The sequence below is a fragment of the Oculina patagonica genome, chromosome 6 (genome assembly GCF_052425735.1).
Source record: "Oculina patagonica isolate OP01 chromosome 6, crgOcupat, whole genome shotgun sequence".
NCBI lineage: Eukaryota > Metazoa > Cnidaria > Anthozoa > Scleractinia > Oculinidae > Oculina > Oculina patagonica.
The window spans coordinates 5,248,791-5,276,066 of NC_135763.1; the positions used below are offsets into that span (position 1 = coordinate 5,248,791).

General features: G+C 40.6%; 1 protein-coding gene across 1 annotated transcript; it reads right to left on the minus strand.

The window, feature by feature from the left end:
* Window positions 1–1,160: 1,160 nt before the first annotated feature.
* LOC144656813 (mycocerosic acid synthase-like) lies at window positions 1,161–26,814 on the minus strand. The gene is made up of 13 exons (XM_078517058.1): window positions 25,448–26,814; window positions 12,059–17,777; window positions 11,777–11,933; window positions 9,116–11,556; window positions 8,726–8,888; window positions 8,056–8,334; window positions 6,975–7,363; window positions 6,083–6,385; window positions 4,323–4,640; window positions 3,459–3,689; window positions 2,941–3,262; window positions 2,103–2,231; window positions 1,161–1,873 (listed from the first exon to the last, which is right to left on the minus strand). The coding sequence occupies exons 1-13, from the start codon at window positions 25,504–25,506 to the stop codon at window positions 1,653–1,655; spliced, it is 10,731 nt and encodes a 3,576-aa protein (XP_078373184.1). The 5' UTR covers window positions 25,507–26,814; the 3' UTR covers window positions 1,161–1,652.
* Window positions 26,815–27,276: the final 462 nt, after the last annotated feature.

Sequence of the window (27,276 nt, forward strand, 5' to 3'; positions counted from 1 at the left end):
AAAAATACAATATTAAAAAACTATAAAAATACAAAATGTCTCTAAAAGAATATAAATGTTTACCAGAAAAATCTCTAGCTATCCATTGTGTAAATAACTCAGAAAAAAAAATAGCGGAAAATTTGCCTGTATCCAACAAACCTCTAAAATGTGACTTTGTTGGCACTTAACGACGAGCGACGACTACAACGTCGGCCAAAAACAAATTTTCATTAAACATTCGCAATTTGTGTCAAATGATGTCAGAAGCTAAAATACCATAAAATATTCAATGTCGTTTAACTAGGCACGTAGAATTTGGTCGTTGTTTTTGTTTTACATAGTGCGGCTAAGAAAATTGTTGCTCAGGATGCTCATGGTTTGCAGAACCTTCATTATTGTGCCCACTTAAAGAGATCTTAGCCAATAACCAATCAAATGAACCCATTAGCCTTTATGGATAAGACTCGCTCCGTGCGTTTAACGACAAAAAAAGACAAAAAATATTGTCTTCCCAAAATTACTACAGAAACTGTTGCTTGTTAATATGAGGTAAATTGAGATTTGTTTTGGTTGTCGCTGTTGTCTGTAGCCAACAAAGACCTACGAACACAAATGGTTTTCCGGCCGTTCTTTTGTGACTGAGCATAAAATATTCTAACTGTTTTTCTAACAAAAACGGTTCTTTTGCCGCCATCAACTTAGTACTGTTTGTATAAAATAATTTTCTTGGACTTCAAAAACTCTTAACATATTCTTTCTTGCTTAAAAAAGATAAAATACACTTTACTCAGCTATTGCTGGTTTTCACTGTCACGCAATCGAAAAATAAATTCGAAACAAATTCGAAACCATTCAACTACAGAAGCTATGAATTTCAAATATTATAGACGATAAATAGATAAACAATTTTTCTAAGTTTCAGGTCTGTGCGGTGTACCGTTCGCGAGTTATTTGCCGAACCTTTCCTCGCAAATTTATAAAGCTTAGTATGAGATGCATAACTGTGTCCTTCCGGGGACAAAATTGCGCGGGTTTTGGGGAATTTTTTTTTTTTTGTTTTTTTTTTCCCTTTTTTTTTTTTTTTTTTTTAAAAAGAAAAAAAATTTAAAAAAATCTTTACGGGGGAAAAAAAAAAAAAATTTTTTTTTTTTTTTTTTTTTAAAAAAAAAAATGAATTTTATGACGTAACATGAAGTAACAAGAATTGTCGATTGCTTCTAAGTATACCTTACAAAAAGTAAATTGTTTAAGCCACCCTAAAATTATTTATATTATCCCCAAGAAACATTACAATATAATGAAAAAATAGTTCCAGTTCCATGAAATCCTTAAGTTTTTTTTGAAACAAACATACATAAAACCTACCAGCTACCTCGTTGCACGAAGTGGTCAAATGTCACAGAAATATTTGAAAAAAAAATTGCCTTATTACGATTGAAAAACAAACAAACACGGACCTGTGAAAACAAATATACTGGCTAATTCCTCGCACTAAATAATCCAATGTTATAGAAAAAGGATAAAAAATCATTCAGTTCTGAGTCAACAACAAGGTCCTACTGAGTTGCAAAAAATCACGTTTGTTGTAAAAAACTTTATGGAACAAAAACGTGATATATTTTTTTTTTATGGAACATGACACGTGCGTGTGTATGTCCGGTACTACAATTCTAACTGGTCAACAATGTCACTGCAAATACAGCTTCTATCATGTTGTAAAACGCTTTTAAATCGGAATAATCAGCGAATTCCAAGTTGTAGACACGTTGGCCTGTGATGACAGACGCGACCTGTCCCAGATTTCCACTTTGATGTGCTCCAACTCTTCGTTTGCGCCAGGCATACTTATGGGCACTGGAGACGAGTCTTCCTGGCTGCACCATGCGGAGGTCTGAAAAAAAAAGAGTTTCATAAGAGAAATTTCTTTCGATAAAGACTTTATCGATAGAAAAGCAAAGCCAAGGATGCCCCATTTTAAAACAACGTCTATGAGGAAGCGATTGCAGAAAACACATCCCTCAACAACAGCAATAACAACAACAACGAAAATTGCATCAACGTAGACGAATCTTCGCTACAATTAGCTACATTATTAAACGGTAGCTTAATTAGTTAGTTACCTTTAAGGTCAATTGTCTTTTTGGTCTTCTCGTTCTCACTCGTTTCTCCTTCGTCGACCTTTGACCTCAACTCGAGTTTGTGAGTTTCTTCATCGAAAAGAAGTTCTCCAAAATGCGGATGTTTGTTCCCTGGAATTGAAATAATCACCATAAGACAACTGTGATATATTAGCAATATCATTGTTTCACTGCAGAAGAAAGTTAGAAACCGTAACAAGTAACACAAGGTAAATAACAAGGTAAATAGCACTATCATTTTGGCCAGAACGCTAAGACAAAAATATTCAAGGCATGAACACGGTACCAATGAACTCTAGAGAAATAGTTTTTATGTGAATACACTCTATTAAAATTTCTATCTAAAGAAATTCCTATTGCAGCTACTCTCCTTCGCAACCTTTTTTTGGCTCGGCATAAAAAATGGCTGCATACAATGAGACAGAAAATTTTGTTGATATTGTAATCCATTTCCATCCTCTCCTTTTTTCTCCCCTTTTGTTTTTTTTTCTTTTCCCTTTCTCCTGCGCGGATTGGGGGGGGGGGGGGGGTGGGGGGGGGGGGGGGCCCCTTTAATTAAAAAAAAAAATTTCATCTCCTTGTATCGGGGTCCACATACGTCATGCTTTCAGTAATGTTTCGTTTCTTTCTTAATTTATGATAATTTTATCTTGTAACTGTAAAAAAGTAGTGGTGGGGAAGGGGGTGGAGGGTAGTAAAAGCCATTATATAAAAAAATTAGTGACTCTTGAAAACAATCTCATACGGAAATAAGGATGGTCAGCAGTGGAGTAAAAGTCATCAACAGATACTTAGATAGCTTGTAATTACTGCAAATTACCTTTCTTTGAGTGAAGAAACACATTTACTCCACTGCAAAGTTTCTCCACGGCTCGTCTTTGATTGTATGTCCTTGTAGGTCTGGGGAATTCCGGGAACAACATGCGGTAGTTGAACGCGAGGGCTGTTGCTAGGATACCACCTGTCACGTGAGCATGAGGTAGCTCGCTCAAGGAAAAATGGTCACCAGGACAAACGAGTATTGTTGTGCCTCCGTCTACCAACTGGCCCCATAATTCCTCAATGCTATATGACGAGGGAAGCCTTGGCGAGAACCGAGCATTTTGGCTTTTCAGGAAGGTGAGAGGACCTCGATAGCGAACCTAATAATAGAAAAAGAGGTTAGAACTTTTGCATAATTATCTGAAGGTAAGTGGTAATGTTTAATGGTTTGACACTCCCCTTGTGAAATGTTTCGTGCAATGTATGCATTCAAACATTAATTGCAAGGGGTAACATCAAGTTTGTTCGTTATACCGGTTGATCTGTAATTTTAGTTCAATTTTACATGACCCATACCTTGGAAGGCTGCCATTCGTGGTGTGTTCTATTGGAAATACTTTGGTTCCTAAGAAGAGCCTCTCTGAGGGTCCTCAAATTGTAGGAAGCTATTCCGTTTTCAAAGCTTCTTTTCTGCAGTTCATCTATGATCCAGTCTTGAGTGTTCTTTTCCCTCAAGTGTTTGTATTCGTCAGCGTCCATCTTAAGGGAATCTACTGCCATTTTGTTCAGAAAGCTTTCGAAGTAAAACTGAAATACAAAAACAAATCAAGTAGTTTTTTTTATCAACATGCATGATGACGCCTTGACAACCTTGGACTCCTTCGCAGCCGTTATTTGGGATGTCACGCAACGTAACTCCTTCGACTAAGCTTTGCGTGACGATCTAGATAACGGCTGCGAAGAAGCCTGACACTCTAATCTCAAATCAAGTTGGCCTCAGTTCATTTTCTTGGCAGCATTAACAGACAATGTAAACAAAAAGTGGATTGCTCAGCTTCCCTTCAGATGGGATTCGTAACCTTTAGGTTATAATATAATGGAATTAGCAATTATTAATGTTATGGAAGATATTCCTTGATACTTCAATAAAGCTACTCCGATAAATGTCTAATGAGTTGTTGTAAATTGGATACAAATTGGTCCTCTTTAAAAGCCTTTTTTTGTTGTAGCAATGGAAACACGTTGTTACACCAATAAATTACTGAAAATATATGACTCTGCTCGCCTTTGGCTCAAGGTTTTATGAACTGTACTGTAGCTGGAGTTCTGCAAATTGTGGAAAAAGCTCTTCCTAACATGAAGGTATTGAATAAGTAAGGTAATCATTATGTTATGACTGAGTTGATTACTGTTACAGTGATGACCTCCTCCCTCACGAACCTGAACATGTCGACGTTCAAAATTTCTATCTGCATGCATTGAGTGCAGTCTAGTGCTGACAGTCCGTGAATGCGGAAACCAGGGAAATGTGTCAATCATGCCCACAAACTCCACCCTCTGGTTCTGCTCTGTCAACAAGGAGGCCATTTCGTACGCAACAAGCCCACCGTATGAATATCCGCCCAGAAAATACGGTCCATGGCGCTGTTCCTCGCTGATCAGTTGAACGTAATGTGCGGCAAGTTCACGTACACTACCCCAGTCCTCAGTAAGTGTTGTCGGGTCCGTAAAGCCGAGTGCATAAAATGATACCAAATCCTAATAAGGGGCAAAAAAAGTGTTCGTCACAAATTGATTAACATTCTTGTACAAATAATGGCTTAAATCTGTGAAAAACACAAAAGGAAATATTAGGTAGACAGAAGGGAGTGTGGATGGCAAAAAAAAATGGACAAGATACACGTAGATTAGAGTGAGCTGAAGTTGACTTCTGTCTGGTCAACTGAAACAGATTTATCGCTCCAAAATAGCCTGCGAACAGGCTTTCCGGAGATTCCGAAGAGCGCTTGGACGGGCGAAGCCTCGGCGCGAGGTGGAGCGCCGAGAAAGAAAGCCGCACGCACTCTCAGGATATCGAGTGTTCGCGTCCAATTTTGGACGCAATGTGCTGAGGTTTTATTTTTGTGACGTTGTCGATGTTTTCTTTCCGGTGAGACAAAATAAAATAGAACGTGGCTGAGAAGGCGAGCGACTGCTGCCACGCGACCGGGACCACCGAATGTCTCCACTGGGCCAGCAGAACTCGGTCGAGAGATGGTCGATTATCCCAAATCAGAAGTGCGTCTCCGTCGCGACGGCGGCGGGCGACACCCAGAGAGAGACGGGCTCCGACTCTGGGGTGAACTCATCTTCGGCTTGGCCGGGCTGCAGAACTTCTGTGCCGCGGGCGACCGACCATATGTTACTACAGTTTTGATTCCGGCGTGCGGTATGTGTTTAAATGTGACATTGACAAGCTCAGTAATCTGCGGGGTGTTCGTGGGCGGCATTTGCGATTCTCAGAGATGCGTGCAGGCTTTCCCCTCCATTTTGCCCCGCCGGCCGAGCGCTCTCCAGAAAGCCTGTTCGCAGGCTACTCCAAAACGGTGTCAAGACTGGACGATTTAAAACGGACTGGAACCTTACTAGGACTCGGCTGAGTAGATTTACTCGGAAAGTAGATTTACTCTGATACGCGCGGGCGTAGCGACCGACATTCTGTTCAGCTTATATCGAGGCAGCAATGAAATTAATTTCTTTGCCTTCCCTCCCAGTCAAATCTCATCTCTGAATCCTATGAAAAGGAAGACATTGTCAATTTAAATAGAGCTGTGATGACTACGGAGCCGCAATCGTAAGAATTGCGTTACAGAAAGCCTTTCAAAGAGCGCGGGAACTTAAGAGAACTGACTGGCGTCGTTTTAGATTCGACGTCACATCGCTTACTCTTCGCAGATCTCCTATCGCGGTCGTGAACCAAATGGAACTCGGTAAGAAAAATCGAGGATTTAACGAAATTAAAAAGAAAAAATAATAAATAAGTCATAAGACGGAGAGATATCGACAAAGTACAAATTTTTTTAGCCAAAAAAGAAATTGTTATTTCTCCCAACTCGAACTTTACGAGCTGTTCAGACAAGTTAGTCATATTTTGAATGTGGTGTATGTTGAATATGGGACTGGGTTAAGACTGATAACATCAATATAACAGCTGAAATTACCTGGCCTTGAAATCCCGTAGAAATCGCCGCTAAATTCATCGCATAGCGATGTGACGGATGTACACAGAAGAACTTGATAGCCGAGCCCGCAGGAGTGTACAGCGGTACAACTTGTACCTGACTCTTTGAAGTGACAGCAGTTGGAGGTGCGTCAGCCATTGGTTGTGTCTGCGCAGGTCCATTTTCTTGGTTCTCGTTATTCTGAAGCTGCGCATGCTCACTAGGTGCATCACCACTAAGCATTGCTGCGAGATCTGTTGCAAGTTTAAGTGCCGTCGTATCAGGTTGCATAAAGTAGAAAACCTGAAACAAGAACACTGTTCGTTACGAGCTGAATCTCGTAAACATGCACAAAAATCTACGTAAAAAGTCACTAAAACTCAGTATGTGACTGAAGATAGATAGATAGATAACTGCTTAGGTAAATATGAGAGCTGAAGCTCTCCTCAAACCTATCTCTAGAAGAGTCAATATAATGTACCAGCTAGTATTAAAACATTGGTACAATTACTTAAGTCTTATGAAATGAAATGAAACAGACAATACAAAGGTCACAACACTAAGGCATCAGAGATAACATATACTGTTTTAATTAAAACAAGCAATGGTTATCCTTTTGTCTATGTGGCTTTCCTTAACTTTTGAGTCTCACAATACAAATGTCACATCCCCTTGTACTGGTTGCAATATATTTCTTGAAATGTTTCTTGGGAGATTTTGATGTATCACCAAGACAGCAAATATGGATCCTCTTCTTTGTTTGTTGCAATATTCTCTTGTTGATGAGTTTGTTTACTCTCGTTAGCTGTCTGTCCGACATTGAACTGATACTATAAGATAAGAAATGGATGTTGATCAACCTGTAAAAAAGTGATTTTAATAAGCAACCCACCTCAAAAGAAACTGGCAAAATGGATTCAAGCTGCATTTTCAAGGTCAGAGCCCCAGCTGAGTCAATGCCATAGCTGTACAAGCTCTTGTTTAGATCAGTCTCTGAATTCGAGGAAATTCCAGCCCATTCATTAATTACCATCACAGCGTACTCCGTGACGAGCTCGCCTCTTGTTTCGGGATCCTTCTCAAGCATAATTTGTTGCGCCAGAGACTCTGACGAGCTGGTCTGGCTGTCAGAATCATTAAATTCAGCTCTGATGACTGACATTCGGGATGACTTCCTATGTCCCGGAATGCTTTTTACGTATTGAGGCCAGTCCACACCACACAGGATGATTTGAAAGCAGCTCGGTTGTTCAGTAAGAACTTTGGCCATGTATTTGACTCCTGTGAACATATTTAAGATAGGATAGGTACAGGTTAATAAGTTAGTGTAGTGAGATCATTCGAGTGGATGTAGTCTTAATAAGGACTTACTTTGGTGAGTGACGCTTCGAGAACTCCTCCCCCCCCCCCCCCCCGTAAAAAGGATGGCCACTTACTCTGACAATCACTCCAAAGGAACAATTGATTTCTTGGCAATAAAGGTAATGTTTCTACCACACCTTATGCAAATTTCTGTGCATAAGCGGCCAACCCTATTAAGTGACCACTTACCATTTCTCCGAAGGTGGCCGCTTTATAGGGGTAATCGACTGTAATAGTTCCTGTTACCTAATTTAACACGACCAATTTATCATTGCGGTTTCTAGTGTGATAGTAGAGAGATTAAGCATGACTTTAAACGGCAAACGCGAGCTTGCTTTTTATCAAATTCTTAAATGAATCCCTAATAAAAAGGGAAAAAATTCCACATTCACGACAAACCCAAAACTACTCATTTCCACGTACGAACATCAAACGTCAGAAGTTGACATTTTGCCGCTCGCGGGAAAAATAAACGTCATGCTTAATTTCTCTAGTGTCCCATTTAATGATTATCGTTTCCAACATTTTTAACAGCCTGTTTGAGACTATTGCGATATTCAGTCTATTAACATAATGTGTCTGAAAAAGTAAAAAAAAAAAAAATAGTGTACCATCCTTGGCATCTATGAAGCCTAGTCCTGCTATGGTCATCAATTTAGCGACCCCAGGTTCACGCTCCATTAAGCCAGCTCCACTGATTGCTCCCCAGTTTATCGCCAGCCCGGGTAGACCAAGTACCTGTCTTCGGTACTGGGCAAGAGAATCTTGAAAAGCATTGCAAGCTGAGTATGACGACTGTCCCATGTTACCAAAGACCGAAGCCATGGATGAAAACATCACAAAGAAGTCCAGATCCATTTCCAGGCTCATTTGGTGCAGTAAAAAGGAACCTAGCAATAAATCGAAACTTATTACCGTAATGATTCGATTTAACTCGTGCTGCATGTGCACTGCGAACAGAGACGGAAACTTTACTGACGTCGGGACGCCGTTTATCAAAATGGCGGCAATTATCGTCAAATTCGATACTCGTTGGCCATATCACCGTGGAAGGCTTCTCCTTGTTTTTAAGAGCACAATCTAGGAAATTGGAAAAGGACTTTTTTCCAAAGTAGTTTTTACGTAAGAGAGTTGAGGTACTCCTAGCCACACACGTTTTTATTAGTTGAGATCTAACTGAAATAGAAAGGGGACACGTATTGGAAGGAGGATACTAAATCGAATGACTGCGGGTTTTAGATAACAAAGATATAACAAAGCATAATAATCCTTGTAGTTTACCTTTTATCTTAGGAGCCATGCTATCAGCGAAGCACTCAAATGTCAACTCGTAGAGAAATTCATCCTTAAGAACCATGGCAGTGTTCACGATGCCAGCAAGACTTGGAAGAGATTGAAGCTGTTCTTTCAAGGCCAACATGTGTTCTTGGTTGGATATATCAATCTGAAAGAAACAGAAATACGAAGCACTGATTTAAAATTTGTCTCCTTGTGTTAGCGGTTTTTTTTATGTCCAACACTAGATTTAATTTTAAGTCACTTTGCCAGTGACTGTACTAACAGCTTGCTCTTTCTTACTCTGATTTTTCTTGCCTTTTGCGCGGAAAACTTTATGTCATAAAGCTTTGTACCTAATAAAGCGTTTTAGTGATGAGGATGGCATAGTATTACCTGGAACATATGGATCTTTGCGCCAGTCCTTCTTTCTATCTCTCGTACTTCTTGGAATTTGGCATCTGAGGGCTTTGAACGGCCAATTAGACCTATGGACTTGGCTCCATTCTCTACCATCCAACAAGCCACTTCAAATCCATATCCTCGAATCCCCCCTGCAACCAAGTACGTTCTGTTTTCTTTTAGGCCACATTCGTCTAAGCCACATGGAAGTACAGGAATCTTGTGAAGATCACTGTCTTCTTCAGATGATGGATACGAGTGAATAAGGTAAGAAATGCTCGAGGATGCTTTCATTTGATGTTTTGGCGATGATTGCTTGTCAAGGGATGCGTTTGCAATTTCGATTGCTGTTGCCAAGTCCATAGATACCAGCTGCATTCCTAAAAGCTTCTCGAGGGCTCCTTTGCTTTCCAAAAATTCCAGACTCGCCAAACTGAGGTTCTCGTATGCTTGAGGAGACCTGAGAATGCCTGCCATGTCTTCTCTCTCATATCTGACACTTGTAGTTGCAGTGAATACGACGTCACCAGCAAACTCAGAACTCAAGATAATAACTCGTCCTCCTGCTTTCAGACTCTGCTCACTTTTTTTAAGGGCATTTGGAGAAGGTGGGTAGAAAAATAAGACGGCGTCAAAACTGTGTCTAGAATCATCATCGAGACCAGCCAAACTCTGACGGACTACACTATCGGCACCCAACTCAAAAAGAAGAGTTTTTGTAGACGTTTGGCAAGTGTCTGGAATGGTGCAAAACACTTTGTGCCCCATGGCTTTTGCAAGGACGACTGCTGCTGGTCCAGGTCCACGGTTGGCTTCATGTATCAGTAATTTCTGATTCTTGACTCCTGATGCTTGTTTTTGGAGAGCATGAGAAGCTATGGCTAAGCACGCAGGAATGTATGCCGCTTGTTCTTTTGTCAGACTGGTTGGTTTTGCAAACACGTTATTAAGCTGGATATAGAGGGAAGGGGAAACCCGCCCAGAGGCGATGACACCACACACCTCATCTCCAATGCGCAACTGAGTATTCTTGCTCTTCCCTGGTAGATCAGTCACCTTACCAACGACGAAGACACATCCTTTTGGTTTGGAAACATCAATTAGCGATTCAGAAGGTGTCCAGCAATAATGGAGATCCATTGTGAGCTCAGAGTGTAATGGCTTTGAAAGACTTTTCTCGCGCAGACAAAGCGTTCTTGACGAAGGGATACGTGATAAGTACAACGCACCCATCTTCTTGCTTTCAATTCTCTTGGTTGTGGCTTCCTCGGGGGAAACTTTTGACCTCACAACGCGATTTATAAAACGTTTGCCATCTCGAAAGGCCACCTCTTCTTCAGTACTGTCGCCCAGAATCTCGTCAATCAAGGAATCTGCCTCATGCATATTGGTTTTGTTGCTAAGGTCAACAGCTATCATCCTGATGTCAAATTCTTCAAGGCGTGCTGTTCGTCGAAGACCCCAGACTGTAGAACCCCATGGAATGGAATTAATCTTGAGGGACTTGTCACAGGCGCTTAACAGCTGTGTATGTTCGGTGACGAGGAACAGTCGAGGATCGAGCCACTGTTTCTCTAAAAGAAGCTTGAGTAAGAACATGGAACTGCCGAAAGCGAGGCGTTGAGCTTGATCAATGACATCGATGTTGTCAGGCAGAAGAGTTGTTTCCACAGGCCACATGTTAATGACTCTCAGGTGAGATGAATTGCTCGGTGGTATGCTCAAAAAGGTTGCGTTAATTGCTTCCTCTACTTCTGTGTTGAAACATCCAGCATTTGGCGGGTCAACTGTGACGATATTGGCTTGAGCTGCTTGAAGTCCTGTGACCACGGCATCCGAAAGCTCCGAGGAATCTTTCAGCACTATGCAAGTCAAATTTGGTTTAGTTTCCCTCTGCCCTTGTAAGACCTCCTCCATCCATTGGACTTCATGCACAAGGTCATCAAACGCAAATCGACGGTCTGTGCTAGTCAACTCCGTTGAGCGAAAGTCGTTTATTGTTAGTAATACCTTCCCGGATGGACTCATGAGGGTAACATGGAATCTTCCAAAGTTAGTCATATCGGCAGTGACATGGCAATACAGCTGGTTGGTAGAAGGAACGTCGTTCAAAATAATGCTCTTGAAACCCACTGGTACAAAGGACGAATCTTCAGTTACGAAGTTGCCAATCGGAACAAAGCAGGATTGAAGACAGGCGTCTAAAATGCAGGGATGCACCACATAATCTTCAGCTTCAGTTTGAATGGTCGGCAAGCCACTGATGTCCAACAAGCAAAGTCCCTCGTTATCGCGCTGCCAGATATCTTTGATGATGGAGAAAGTGGTCCCATAGTTAAACCCCAACTTCTCTGTTATTTCTCTGAACCGCTCCACTGTCATTTTCGTTGTATTTGCCATCAGCTCATTTACAGCAGGGCCAAGTTGGTCGGAAGCTGCGGATATTAACAAAGCAGAAAATATTTGGTCCAAATTCCTATAAGACTATCTTGAAAGCTTTAAGCAGATGTCTATTGTGATTGTTCATTATGGGACCACAAAATTTGATGCTTTTTAATTCTAGCTATAGGGCAACAAACAACAACAAGGACAATGTTGACGATTTGAAAGACTGGTTTATCAAGGCATTGATAAAAAATACCAAGATAATAATACCTTTGTCCCCAAAATTCTCGTCTCTGTGCAAAAGATCTACGGCAATGTTCCCGCTGCTGTGATTAATTTCAGAGTCGTCATCCTGAATGCTTGTAATATGGAACTTGGCTTCATTAACTTTGTCAGTCTTGAGAAGACGGAGTCGTAAGGATCGAACCTAAAAATAAAAGGAAATAATTCAATTTTATTTTAGTACGTCATTTGCAGCCTTTCTATTTTACGTGAAAAGGATTTTAATTAATTCGCCTCCCTATTCCTTCTTTGTACTATAATTTTAGTTACCTGTGTTTCTGGAAGGGTAAGGACACTGGAGAGCTTCACATCACTTAGTTCCAAGCCAGCAACATCTACGAATTTGTCTTTCACCATCGCAAAGGCCATTTCCAAGTAAGCAGCTCCTGGCATCACAGCACCTCCCTGAATAAAAGCGTGGTCTTTTAGAGTTGGAAAGCGGTGGAGGTCAATCTCAGTCTCCCAGCAATGCAGGCCTGAATACGGGTCGGTCTTTTTCACCTCAGCTAGAAATGGATGTGCTTGCTTCTTTGTGGTATTCTCAGCACCAAAAGGAGAGATAGCGGTTTGAGGCAGGTCTTCCCGATACCAAAACCTGTTTTCCAGCCATGGATAGTTCAGTGAACGGACAAAGCTTGCTGATGGATTCTTCTGTACACAAGTCCAATCAATCTGAAATCCCATCGTATACAGTTTACAAACTGTATTCTGAAGAAAGCACTTGTGTTGGTCTTTGACAGGTACTCTTTTGCGAGGAAGAGTTGCCACGACAACTGGCATTTCTTGGTCTTTAAGTTCTTCTTGAAGAGCAATCTGCTTGACATAGTGGGCTAGAATTGGCTGCGTACTTATTTCAATAATCTGCTTGTAACCATCCTTTAACAGATGCTTCACAGCTGGATGGAACTGGACTGGACAGCGAATATTTCGCCACCAGTAATCGCCGTTGAACTGCTGACCCGAAAGAACTTCGCCCTCGACGGTAGAATACATAGGAATTTTCGACAGTTGAGGGTTTAGCTTGATGCGTTTCATAGCTGCTTGAAACGGCTTCTTGATGGGTTCCATGTGTGTGCTATGAAATGCGCGTTTTGTTCCAAGAACGCGCCAGAAAGTATCTCTTGCGTGCACTGTTAGATGTTGACCCAGGGCTTCGATTGATTGGGATTCACCTGATACTGTCACGCTCTCCGCATCATTAACTGCGGCGATGTCAAGTGTGGCACTTAACTTCAGGTCTAGCAGTAATGACCTGGCCTTTTCTTCAGACATGCCCAGAGCCGCCATACCACCATTATTTGGACATTTATCTTGCAGAGTAGCGCGAGCCAGCACTATTTGAACAGCTTCCTTGACCGTTATTATCCCAGCAACACAGGCAGCTGCAAACTCTCCTAGACTGTGACCAATGACAGCGGAAGGATGGATTTTCCAGGACATCAGCAGCTGTGCTGTCGCGTACTGGACAGCAAAAGTGGCCGGCTGAGCGATGTAGTTCTCCGCAATTCTTGAACTGTCTTCTGGTGCCATCAGCTCGTCTATGAGTGACCACGCCATACCAAGATCTTGAAGTGAATTGCTCACCGTCAAAATGGCTTCCCTGAAAACAGCTTCACATTCCATTAACTGTCTTCCCATGGCGTACCATTGAGAGCCCTGACCACCAAACATGAAAACGAGTTTTTCACCATTGGAGCTCACTTTGTCATAAGAAACCATCTTATCCCATCCCACGGAGTCATCAGCGTAGTTTGCCAGAGACTTGGAAGCTTCAGCAGGGGAACCAAAGGCGAGTGCCAAACGGTGTGGCAGTTGACTGCGGCGTTCGTTCAAAGAATAGCATAAGTTTTCCACGAAAGGGTTATCCATATCTGCATTATCTTTGATCCATTCTGAGTATAGGCGTGCCATCTTCTGTAGAGCTTCTTTTGAACGCGCTGACAAGGTGAGAACATTACTTGGGTGATTTACGTTTTCTTCGTGTAAACATTGCTTTTGAGTAACTTCGCAAAGGATGACATGTACATTTGACCCGCCAAAACCAAATGAGTTCAAGGCTGCTATTCGCGGTTTTCCTTTTTCTGTTGTCCACGGCTCAGTAGTTTGCTGCACAACAAAGTCGTTTTCTTCCAGCTTTAGTTTGGGATTCAGCACACGTATGTTCACAGTTGGTACAAATTTCTTGTTTTTGATCATCAGAGCGACCTTGATAAGCCCAGCAAGACCGGAAGTAGATTCTGTGTGATTGAGGTTTGACTTAACAGAACCAATCCTTAACTTTCGTGTGGACTTTGCTGTTTGCCTGCTGTAGGTTTCCGCTATCGAATCAACCTCAACCACATCTCCAATTGCGGTACCAGTGCCATGCGCCTCGAAGAAGTCCACATCTTCTGGGTTTACTCCTGACTGTTCTAGAACCCTTCTGGATAGTTCAGCTTGCATCTTTGCACTCGGAGCCGTCATTGGTACAGCGTTTTGCCCATCGCTATTCATTCCACACGCAACGATCTCGCAGTATACGTCATCTTTGTCACTCAAAGCCGCATGTGAAAGCTTCAAAACAACTGCTGCAAAACCTTCTCCACGTCCATAGCCATCTCCAGAAGCATCAAAACTTTTACTGCGTCCGTCAGGCGCCAGGAGTCCACCTAAGCTGGATGCCATCTGCATAGCATGATTAAGGATGACGTTAGGTGCACAAACGATGGCTATTTCGCAATCCTCATTGAGTAGGTTATCATAGGCTATTTTGAGTGCAGTTAAGGATGAAGAGCATGCCGTATCGACGACCAGGCTCGGACCTGTAAGGTTAAGACAGAAGGACACTCTGTTGGCGATAATAGACAATGTGTTTCCTGTCGAGGAAAACTGGTCCATTCGTTTGTAATTTGATGGATTTGCTACAACGTTAGAGTAATCCAGATTCATCACACCGACATAGACCCCTGTTCGACACTTCTGAAGATCTTCAAGCCGCATTCCGGCATCTTCAATGGCTTCATACACCACTTGTAGTAGAATTCTCTGCTGAGGATCCATTCCACGAGCTTCTTGACTAGATATGCCGAAGAACTTGTTGTCAAATTTGCTTATTTCATCCAAGTAGGAACCATTCACAACACAGTGGCGTCCGCTAACATACCGCCTAGGATTATAGAGTTCAAAGAAAGTTTTATGTTGTTCAGGTCTGTTCTCGGGGTACGCACTATTCGAACTTTTTCCTTGCTCAAGGAAATGCCAAAACTGATCCTTATCGCTGCCTCCGGGAAATCTGCAGCTGATGCCAACGATGGAAATTCCAGGGCGTTTTGATCTGAGCTGTCGTATTTCACTATCTTGTACTTGCAAGGATAGTCCTTCATTATGTTCCTTGTTGACAGGTAGTATATCCACGTCTTTATGAGAATCATAAGTATGTAAGAACTCAAGTAACAATACGATTATCGGCGGGGAAATAAGGAGAGCGTGGGTCAGACCTAGAGCAAGGACAAGAGGGACAAGTCTGTGAAAAATGTCCGCTAGACTTGGATGAATAAACCCCAATGAAATCGATCCAGATATTGTTATTAACGCTCCAGCTACTACAGACCAACCAACAGAGCGTAGTGCCTCAATCATGCGAATTCGTATTTTTTGCTTTGCTGAAAATACGAATGAATGAGCAACCTGAATGCTGAAGTTCAGGGATAAGATAATCGTCAGAAAGAGAGAAAGAAAGGAGATGTGATTCAGATGAATTTTCCACACCTCCATTATAGCTGCTGCCTCCAAAAGGAGCAAATCAAATGTTATAGCCAGGAAAATACCAATTCCGAAACTCGAGGTTGAGAACAGAGAGAATATAAACACTACTGCTGTTGCAGTTACGAATACTGTGAAGACTGCTTCTCGTTGTAACAGATAGAGGTCATCAAGATCGAAAAATTTCTCAGAGACTGGTACGGCGTCTAGAGGAGACTGTTTCAGCAAGTCTTTTCTCAGTTTCTCTAGTGATGCTCTGTCTTCACGAAATCGGTTGTGTTGTTCCATTTTCAGATGAATTCGAGATGCCACAATTTTCACTCGGGGATTCACATCTTGAAAGCGCAAGTCTTGCCAAAACAGGACGTTGTGGGATTGATTAAGGAAGAGTTCTAAACAGCGGTAGAATTCTAAGTTCGAGCAGGTCATGTTTTGATGTCGTTTCCATTGTTGAAGGGCTGCCATCCAACAGAGGGATTCCCTCTCAGTGTAGGAAGCCATTTGCAGTTTGGAACAAATTTTAATTATTTGCTTCTGTACAGTCTCCTGTGAATAGTCAATTTTCTTGGAGAAAACGATACTTGTATCAATTTCATCACCAAAGAACTTTTGTTGCGCTTCGCTGAACTGCTTGAAATTATCATTTTGGTAAAGTGACTCGGTGGTGCTTGTTCGCTCACCACGTTGTAAAGCAGAGAACACACACAAACTGACGATGCATGCAAGGACGAGAAGTGCAAGAATTTTTCCACCAAGCGACGTAATTTTCCACGTAAGGCTTTTTAGAATGTGTCGCAGTTTAGATTTTCGACATTGTAAAAGTCCTTCGTCGAAGCTTCCAAAGTCAGTAATTGACGATCTTCTCCTACAGGATCGTGGACAAGGATTGTTCAATTTCTTCAATCTTCTTTCAAAATACATCAACAGCGTGACTGTTACAATAAAGGACGCAGCCGAAGCCAAGACATAAACTACAAGTGTCGCCATGAAAAAATCTGAAATCACATCAAAGGAAGATTTGATTGCAATTCCAGAAAGAATTGTTCCACATAACGCCGACAATGTAGCAAGGAAGCCTGCTTTGGTAACACAACTGACGACTCGATGTTCAAGTGATGGCACCTTCTTTTGACGCTCCCATTCCACCAGGAAAAGTACAGCGTCTGATGTCGCTTTTCCCAACAGCAAAAAGGGAATGAACAAGGTAGTTGGGAAAAGGGAAGTGTTGGTCATTGAGATAATACCTGCAGAACACGTCATTGGCAACAGAATAGATGAAATCATCAGTAAGACTGTTGTTAGGTAACTGAGATTATCAGAGGAGAGGTATAAGACAATGAAGACAAGAACAGTCATTGCAAAAGGTGAAAAATAAAGTGGCCATCGCTCTAGTTTTAAGACGTTTTGTAGAGCATCATTTGTTGTTTTGCCAGTCTTGAAGTAGAGGTTGGCGCACTTTAAACGACGACCAATCGACGACAGGAGATTTTCGAAAGATGCTTCAAATTTAAGAACTGCCTGGTCTTCTTCTTCAATGCTTGTCCTTTTAATGTAGTAAATAACTTGAAGCGCGTCGGCTCGTGCAGTTAGTGGATCTGCCTTACGTTGAACTTGAAAATTACTCAGCATTTGATGGAAAGAAGAATTGAATGTTTGACCAGAAGAGAGAACTACAGTAGTGTTTTTCAACTCGCGAACCAGAATGGGGGAAAGGTTGCTCAAATTTTCAAATTGAGCACCAGCTAATTCGAGAGGACTGCTGATGATACAGTCATGTTTAGCGGGTTTGTTTTGGCTTTTTGAAAGCAATTTCCTGGAACATATTTCACTGTAACCACTAACGTTTGTTATGGTCTGGTGCACTAGAGTGGCGTCTTTTAAGCAATCTTCACTTAGGATATTTTGACCATGTTTAGGGATCATGATGATCTGCTCTTGGCGCGCTTCAAGGAGTGGAAAAAATTGCGCTGCATGATGCAAGTCTTTCCTGGATTGGCTGTCAGTCGCAGTGAAGCGTGCAGCGGAGGGCTGCTCGACACGCAGGCGAATAAATCCCAGACAGCTCGCAGTTACAACTATAAGCGACACCAGGAGGACAACGGATGGTCTACGAGCAAGATAGAACCCCAATTTCTCGAACACTCTCTCGTAGGCAGTAAGGACGCCATAAGATAGATATCTTCGCACTCCTTTGATGGTACCGCATCCAAGACGACGCTTTTTACGGGTTCTGTGGAACTCATAAGACCTAGACGTAGGAATGCAATTTGATCAAGAGATTGGGATATCTTATTGGAAAGTCAGATTGGGCCAGCAATACATGAAATAAATTGTTTCACTATTTATTGTCCTTAAACTGAGGTGCATCCTTTGTAATATCTCTGAATGAATGATCTATGAACATTGGAAAATGTTGTTTTTCCTACACTTCGGTAAGCTTTGCCAAAATATCCACTAAATCATTTCTAGGTACTGATTCCAGAGAGCGTTTGTCCCCCATATTGTTTCGTTTATACGAAAAGCGACACGTTTGTTTGCAGTTTTTATTTAGGAGAACGGATGAACGGTCACGTGGTCAAGAACGGTTTGTCGACCGCAAAGTTCAACCTGGATATGAAACCTCGTTACACTTCTTTGCTGAAATTCTTTCTGACAAAGAGAGCAGCAGCAGTAGCTAACGATTGCTTATGAGAGAGCTTTTGGCGAAGAAAAACGATAAAGTTGGTAAATAAAGACTGCTATATAATTACAAATGCATGCAATGAACATAGATGAGAGAGAAGCAATTCCGTTCGCAGAGAAAGGCTGAGGTAAGTGTATCCGCTCTAGTAATAACTTAAAACACACTGTCTAGAATTGTACAAGGAATCCTTGCCGGGTGGACTCCGTGGATGTGGCGACTGCCTCTTATTCATATCATTGCAGAGATCTAGAAGATATATTTTACGAAGGAAATTGTCATCACTGAACAATTTCTGTATACCGTTTGTTGCCAAAACATTCATGAAAGCAATGTATCTCGAAGGTCTTTTTTTGTCATTTGTACAAGTGGCAGCTATGAACAGCATGAAAGAATATCGCGCAACTAAACTAAATGACTTAAGGAAAGTTCGGTTAATGCTAATTGTTCCGTTTGGGGTTGGAAACGAGTAAGAAAAAAGGACACTTTAGCCAAATTAAATGGTATAGCAGGTTAAAGCCAAATTAAATGGTATAGCCGGTAAGTTGGTTGGTTTTTGTGATTCGTTTATAGCACAATTCTTACCACTGGCAATCTCGTGCTCATGGTATCATAAAACAATGCTGAACACACTGGTAACCTTTTACATTTCAATCCCACCGTGTGTCACACCGGGTGAGGTCACGTGCGTACCCTTGGCCTGGTCACGTGCCCGTGAAAGAACAATAAGGTTGCCGGGGCTACAGAAGCATGGACTCGAACTATGCTGAGGTTTGGTGTTTGATCAATCATAACCACTAAACTGTTGACCCCGTAAGGACAGAGATGGGGGCTGAAGAAGAACAACGACTTATGAGAGAAAATTCAGGAACCCCCTCTTAAACGGAAATAGATTTTAAAGGCACCCCTTTTAAAAATCTCAAGATCTGCAAATTTTAATAAACTCAAACATTTCATAGGATATGTTATCACATAATAAGGACGTTAAATTTGTGTGTTTTTTATGCCATTGCTGTTAAATCTTCTTGCATTTTCAAAGAACTTTAGTACATCTTTTTGTCGATTTTTTAACAAGAGAACTGTATGACTTTCAAACAACCAAGCAAAATCTATATATGCGAAAATTGAGATGAGTATGAGTCTTTACAAACAAGTTTGCAAAGTTTAGTTGGCGAGTGTGTCGTAGTTGTCGTCTGTCGGTTTATCCTTGTTATCAACTGATTTCGCTTTGCAGATTTCTTCGGAGAAAGGGAATAAAATTACTTTCAAAGTGGCAACAGCATCGCTTCAACAAAATTAAAATATCCAATCTTTCCCTACTTTTAAGATTCTTTGAAATAAATTCTTTTCTTCGAGATGTGTTGAAAATATATGTTAAATTCGATAATAGAACCTAGCACTTCTCTGATGTCAAAACGTCTCTTTGATTTTGTCTCTTCAATGATCCATTTATCATTATATAATGGTAAATGCATTTGATAGCCGTTGTTAATAGCAAGAAATTTATACAACTGAACAAATATTGGCCGGTTGGTAGTTTAGAAGCATTGGCCAAATGGCACCTTCAGCTTGTTAAACCGCTAGGACTCCGTCTTGATCATATAATTTATAAAAAACACTACCTTAAATTTTTCTTTCAATAGTGCTGTCCACGGCGTCTTCAATATGAATCCAAGGCACAAAACTTTCGTGTTTAATATTATGATTCTTTTGCTGGTTCGAGGTAAAAGCAGTCTTTACGAAAACCTGAGGTATAATCTGTGTTGCCAATTAGTTGCAAGAAACAGCGAAAATATAATTTTTGGCAGTCAAAAAATAGATATTTGCGAATCAGCGAGAATTATCGCCTTTTCTTCATATGTGGCTTGTTTGCGATGTGTCATCCTATTAAACTTGAGAGGTCTCTCTGAGTTCTGGTATTGTTAGCAAAAGAAGTTATTTCAAAATTATATAGTGGGGTTCTTCTTGATTTCATCTCTTTGTCTTCTATTTTAAAACGAATCGTTTACTTGTCTAGTTAGCGTAAAAATGAATTGTACAAGTCGATAATTCATCTTCCAGAAGTTTGTAGCTTAAGTCCAAAATCATATTAGGTAAACCGGCTAAACGATCAAATGTTGACCTTCATGCAACGCTCGCCGTCTATGAAAATGTTTAACCTAAAAGCGGCTGATTGATCGTTCAAAAACGGTGGCCGGGTGTCCACAAAGCGAATTTATTGTCATTGTCACTCTCGGTTTAAAGGGCTATGTAGGAGATTTGGTTTTTGTTATTGTGAATTTGGGGGGGGAAAAAAAACAAAAAAAAAAAAATTTTTAAAATTAAAGAAAAATATATTTTTTTTGATAGAAATAGTAAAATTTTTTTAAAGAAAATTAAATTTTTTCCCCCCCCCAAATTTTATATTTTTTTAAAAAATATTTTTAAAAAAATTTAAATAATGCTCGCGGCAAGTAAACAGTAATTTCGGTCGCCTAAAACGAATTTATAACTATTGTTTTACCCGAAAATTTGTTTATTTTTTTCTCTTGAGTAACAGTTCTTCAGTGTATGTGTGCTCAGTTTTTGAGAGATTGATGTCTTTCACGCGGCAAAGGAATCACATTTTTTCATGCATTCGAGTTAATCGAAAGTAAATTACAGTAATGGAGCGAAACAAGTGAGACAGTAACTTTTTCCTCTGCAGAGGCCTCTTTCGTGTTTCGTACTAAAGGAGCCTCTGCAGTAAACTGTCATGAGTAATATGATGTATGATCGAAGAAAAGAAAACACTATATGACAAACGTGTATTTCAATATCTTGTGGAAAAGAGAGTAAAGCAAGCGATTCTAGTTAATTAACGGTTACAAGAGCCACTGTTTTGAAAGTTGTTTGTTAATCGACTCAAAGTTCATCAGGGGCCCTTTGGAAACCCGTTTTACGACTTTACTATTCGTTATTCGATAAATTTATCGAACTAGCTACGACGCGGTTGTGCGTTTTGAAGTTTTTGACATCAATCTTAAAGGGGCAGATCACGGTATTTTAGGTATTCTATTATTTTCTTTTTAATTAAGAGCTCGTTAACTTCAAATTGGCATAGCAAAAGTCATTTATTGGCAAAATCCTACCACATATATAACAAGCAAGGATGATTCTCGAACATTGCAAATGACACTTTCATACAGATTGAAATAAACTTGAAAAACGTCGGGCCGACGTTTTTCAAGTTTCCCGAACGCAATCCGTTTTAATCTTCTCGAATTTTGCCCATCCGTGCCCCTTTTTGGCCTTTCTATGTTTCCTTTGAGTTACCAGGTATTCTACAGTTTTAAGCTGTTATTGTAATATTACAGTAAATCTATGACCAGTGATATTGTTTAAAATTGCGTGACATAGCCCCTTAAAGTTGTAGTTCGTAATCCCGTCTTAATCTTCCCTAGCTTCAACCATTCTTGTTTCTGTTTGGTTAGTTACTACCTGTTTGGTGTTTTTCTACCTTATCAAACAATCGTTCTGAAGTTTCTATTGATTCGAAAGTCATGTTCTGTTCACCACAAAATATAGCTCGCTCCAATAACCGACAATAACGAGCACGTTATATGTAAAAATGTATCAGGTTTTTTGTACGATTACCACTGACCTTTGCCTTTTTTTGCGTCGCCTTGGCTTAAAGTAATACCATTTTGGTTGGAATAAAAAGACAACACGTGATGATCCGTGATGGCGGTGAAAAATCGAGAGCTCAATTGTTGTCCTATCGCTTCGAGTTTCCGCGCGACTTTTTCCCTATTCGTGTGCGCGCGTGTTTCGCTTTTCGCTTCACGAGTCATGACGTTAGAGAATTATCACATGGAGTTGCAAGGCCGTCTTGGTCTGCAGACCCCTTGTAGTAAATATACTATTGGAGGATTTATTTATTTGCCGCGTTACAGACATGTTTGTTGAGTAAATTTGAATATTTTGTTGCGTTATCTTTATGGACTGTTTCCCGCTTTTTCTTTGGCTCACTTCTCCCCCCCCCCCCCCCTCCAGGGGCAAGCAGGATCTAGAACATTGGCTATAGGGCCGTGAAAGTTTCACTTCCTTTTATCTTTTTAATCAAAACACTGCTGAGAAAAATGTAATAATAAAAAATGTAATATCCATAAATAATCTTTCGCTCCATCGGCGATTAATAGCGATATAAACTCAGCAGTGATTAGTCTCAGTGACTAAACTATTCAGGGCTTTTCAAAGCGCACCCGCTTTATCAGCTATTTTGTGTGATGGACTTCCCACTAGAAATTGAACACACAATATCGAAGGATCAGTAGAGGAATCAGTAAGCGGCTTTCCTGACCCTGTTGGTTGAATGACGTACATTTCTTCAGGTCTTTCACCAATGACTGCGCTAACTCTATTTATCTTTTTAGGCGATTACTCTAACCAAGGTCGTTCAGTGTAAACATTTCTTATTAAATACGGATTTTCGAGTGACCAGATTAGAGAGACGCACCAGACAATGCCTTAACCCTTAATATGCTGAAATTATTCCTAAAAACGCGTTTTTTAACCGTTAATCGATTTTCTTGGCTCGACGGCCAAAAGTTCTTAATTTTGCTAAAAATGCACTTTCTGACAATGCAGGAAGATTTTGATGAAATTGCCATGTAAAAATGTACAATATTTTACTTTTTTTGCGGAACCGTTCCGATTTTTTCCTTGCTCCTTTCCTTTTCGTTTTTCTCTGCTTTCTTATTCTCTCTATCTTTTACTCTGTGCACCCCTTCTACTGGACATCTATTTGGCTGTAGAGGGTAGATGTGTCTGAAGTAAACCGCGGACGATAAGACATTCGAAAAGGCCTTCAAATTAGTTTATGACTAATGCACCAGCTTTAAATGTAAAATCATTTGGCCATCTATGAAACAACAAGTTACCTTGCAAGCAAAAATGTACAATCCGCCGACTATTGTTTTTTGCTTTTCGGCCTCTTACGTTTAAAGGGGGAACTTAACGTAAATTGGAGTGAAATTTATAGTAACTTATAAAAGAAATAAAAGGAAGAAAATTATTTTTGGAACACCAACAGACAGTTGACCCCCACGCAAGAGCACTCCAGGTTGTCAGGGGACTGTCTGGTGTCCGTCTACTAATTTTAAAAAGCGAACGAGATATTTCCAAAAAACTCACGAAGAGCGGCAGAAAAAGAACCTTTATGTTAAGTCCGCCTTAACCAAGACAAATTTACAATTTGAGTTTCGTGCGGTAAAAATGGCAACCTTTCTGTAACTTAATGCAACTTGTGTTTTGGCCCTTTCTCACGTCTAAAGTCAAATCCCTTTCGATGGTCTTCGCATCAGACATCCCTACAGTTTGAGACATCACAGTCGCGAATAAAGTCGCACATTCAATAAAACGCCGAACTGTACCCGCTAAGTGAAAGGCAGCATTCTTCACCTGTCAGGTATCAGTATGCTAGTTTTTCAAGGTAATCCGCAGATAACATATCGTTTAGATAAGGTAAACAATAAGGAAGTCCATAAGTACAACACGCAATCAAGCCTAAAACGCGCACGTGATCGATCAAATTTCGATTGCGCACGTGATAAAGCGGGAAGCACTTATCCCTGAAGAGTGTTACTCTGTTTTTATGCCGGGCATTTTTGAGAACGAAGTGAACCAATCGAAACTTACTTCCTTTACAAAGATTACTTAAAATACGCGCTAGGAGTTGATACACCAAGCGCCAAAAAATTTTTATGCTTCTTATGCTTTTCTCATTTTTCATGCTTTTACTGCAATAGGATTATTATGCCATAAAATAAGACTTTAGAGCCGGCATTATACGAGATGCTCCAACTAAAGTATTGCGCCCCAAATAACGTCAGAATAATGTGCAAAGTCCAAAATACGCGCAACTGTTGAAGGCCGCGCAGCCGAATTTCCGGGAATTTTGTCTGCGATTCCAAGAACTGACCGGCTCGAAGGTTTTCGCACCAGACATCCAAACAGTCTGGGATACTGTCACATAAGTGCACAGTCGCGAATGAAGTCGCGCATTTAATAAAACGGCAGCATTCTTAACCTGTTAGGCATGTTCGTTTTTCAAGGTTATCATCGGCAGATAAAATATCGTTTAGTTAAGGTAAACAAATAGGAAGTCCAATGTAAACCAATCAAAAACTTACTTCCTTGACCAAGATTACGAGTAATACGCGCTAGGGGTTGTCCACCGTGCGCCAAAATTGAGTATTATGCTTCTTTTTCATTTTTCATGTTTTTACTGCGAAAAAGGACAATTATTTCATAAAATCAGACTTAAGTGCCGGCATTATGCCCGATGCTCCAACTAAAGTATTACGCCCCAAATGACGCCAGAATAATGTGCCAGGCCCAAAATACGCTTTACTGTTGTAGGCCGCGCAGCCGAATTTCCGGGAATTTTGTCTGCAATTCCAAGAACTGACCGGCTCCAGACATTCCAACAATCTGGGATACTGTTACAAAAGTGCACAGTTGTTTAACTTCACAGTTGCGAATAAAGTCGAGCATTTCATAAAACGGCAGCTTTTGTAGCCTCTTAGGTATGCTAGTTTTCAAGGTAATCGGCAGTTAAGATAATGTTGAGTTAAGGTAACTTAGAAAGTCCGAAGTAAACCAATCAAAAACTTACTTCCTTGACAAAGATTACGAGTAATACGCGGTAGGGGTTGCCCACAATGAACCAAAATTGAGTATTATCCTTCTTTTTGTATTTTTCCACGTTTTTACTGTAGGACTATTATGCCATAAAATTAGACTATAGTGTCGGTATCATGCTCGATGCTTAACTACAGTGTTACGCTCCAAATTACGCCAGAATAATGTGCAAACCCCAACACGCGCATAGGCCGCGCTTTCGAATTTCCGGGATTTTTTTGTTTGCGATTCCAAGAACTGACCGGCTCGATTTTAGTGCTCATTTGAAGTGCTTTTCTAGCACAAAATTAGATAACATAATATCACAGTTTTAAAGTATTGTTCTGTGGATTACAACTTCATGAAACAATCGTGTAATTATGCGGTTTTTTCCCCCGCTTGGAATTGAAAACACAGCATCTTTTAAAAGTAATGTTGCTTCTTTTCTCAATTCACAATATTTTCCACTATCAAAAATAAGTATTTGTCGGGAAGAACAGAAGATCTGCGCTTTGCATTTACGAAAACACACTGTTTGAGCATTTTACATGATATTGTAGGAAGGGAGATAATAAAAAGAGAAATAATGCACTTACCGGCCTCTTGGTTGGCTTGATTCTCGATTCAACTCGGCAGCTGCCTCTAACTCGGCCATGACAGGACACGATCAAGTTTTTCCAGCAAATACCAGAAACTGTATCGACAGGAGAAGGATATCTATTGCTGACTAAAAAGACAGCTCATTCTAATGGGCGAAACATCGCGTAGAGAAATTTATACTCTGGCCTAGTAGCATTTTTTTAGCCCGGTTTCAGCGCTCAAAGGAAGAGATGGATTACCGCTTCAGCACCAGGAAGCACGTACTTGTTAGGAATCACGTACTTGTTAGGAACCACAATTAAAACATTAAAGTATCCGCATTCCTTCCGAAAGACAATTTGTTGACACAATCCGGAAAAAAATGAATGTCAAAACAATTTGATTGAGAAACGAAAAGATGGAAAACCTCTGGGACCAGGGTTGATAGAATACGACCATTGATTTTAGCAGATGATATTTGGTAAATTATGGTAATAAGAGAAAAATCAGCGTTTTCCTTATGGGTGAAACACTGCGGGAAATTAATAAGTTGGATTTCCGTTATATTGGGCTTCAGCGCTCCCAGAACTATAAACAAATCAAAGCTCTCAGCTTCAATAGCGTCCGCATACCTCAAGAATGCTTACTGGTGTTAGACATTCGCGAAAAATATGAAAATAACGTCTGTTTTTTTGCACGGTATTTTCTTCTAGTCTTCTAGTCTGTTCGTTTTTTAAGCTCTGATGACTCGGAAAGAAACTGTGTAATTTCTTGTGCTTTATTTATGGCAAAGTATGAAGACACGTGCAACTTTTGACGGATGTGGATTTATTATGGAAAGTTTCTGTCTTTATTAATCACCATACAGCACGCTATCAAAATTGCTGATCCTAGCAGATTGCAGGACGCGTGTCACATCTGAACCTAGTAAATTGCCTTTCTCACTACAAAACATTCCTTAGTTCAGCGGATGCCCCGTGTTTGGGAGCCCATGGGTTCGATTCCCGTCAAGGACTTAGATTTTTTTCTTGTCCCACGCTCGTGACATGATGAAAATTCCATCTTTGTCAGTTTTAACACTGTTTGGCGCTTCGCGCTTTCGAATTTTGCGCTTAAGATATCCTTCAAATTGAATTTTGCGTGTACAAATATTTTTTTATTTCAACTGTTCATTCTCAAATTCGTACGAAGCAATGAATAAAAACGTTCATTTGCCGCGGGTTCAAGACGCACTTCCTGATCACTTACAAGTGCATGGTTCACGCCGTTATTTCTCTAGCGAGTAGTGTTTACGTACGCCTATGCTCCCCCCAGGGAGCATAGGCGTACGTGCACCTTCGGACCTGAGGGGGGGACCTCATTGCCCGAAAAAAAGACATGCGTCGACCCCCATAAAGAGGATATAAAAATAATGGTTTTTTTGTTTTTTTTTTTTTTTTGTCCCCCGGCTCGTACGCCTATGCCAGGGAGTTATGCAGTTATAAGACACGTCATGTTTTTAGTTTTCGTTCAATAGAGAACTGCATCGCGGTTGAGGGGGTATATTAAAGGGTATTAACCATAATTTCTCGACACAGTGGAACACTATCAAAATCATTCAAAACTCATTCAGTTAACCGCAGCTAAAACACGAAAAAACGTTGAAAATAAAGCCAATAAGATCGATTTCAGTTCACGATAGCTCAAAATAAGTTGTTTTGAAGTTGTTTTTGCCTTGAAGGTGAACAATTGTGTAAACTATTTATGCACTGGCTTTTTTACCTTTAGCCTCAAACGTCTCAAACCAGCGTCGACATTTTTTTTGCGTCATTCTTCAGACAAGAAACCGTTCTTTACATTAAAATCG

Bases quoted from the DNA above. Each gene is read 5' to 3' on its own strand.
- LOC144656813 (XM_078517058.1), bottom strand. From the start codon at position 25,506: ATGGCCGAGTTAGAGGCAGCTGCCGAGTTGAATCGAGAATCAAGCCAA. The intron at 3,263-3,458 runs GTATGGGTCATG...TTCTATTATTAG, and splicing joins ACGAATGGCAGCCTTCCAAG to GTTCGCTATCGAGGTCCTCT. The intron at 1,874-2,102 runs GTAACTAACTAA...TTTTTTTTTCAG, and splicing joins AAAGACAATTGACCTTAAAG to ACCTCCGCATGGTGCAGCCA.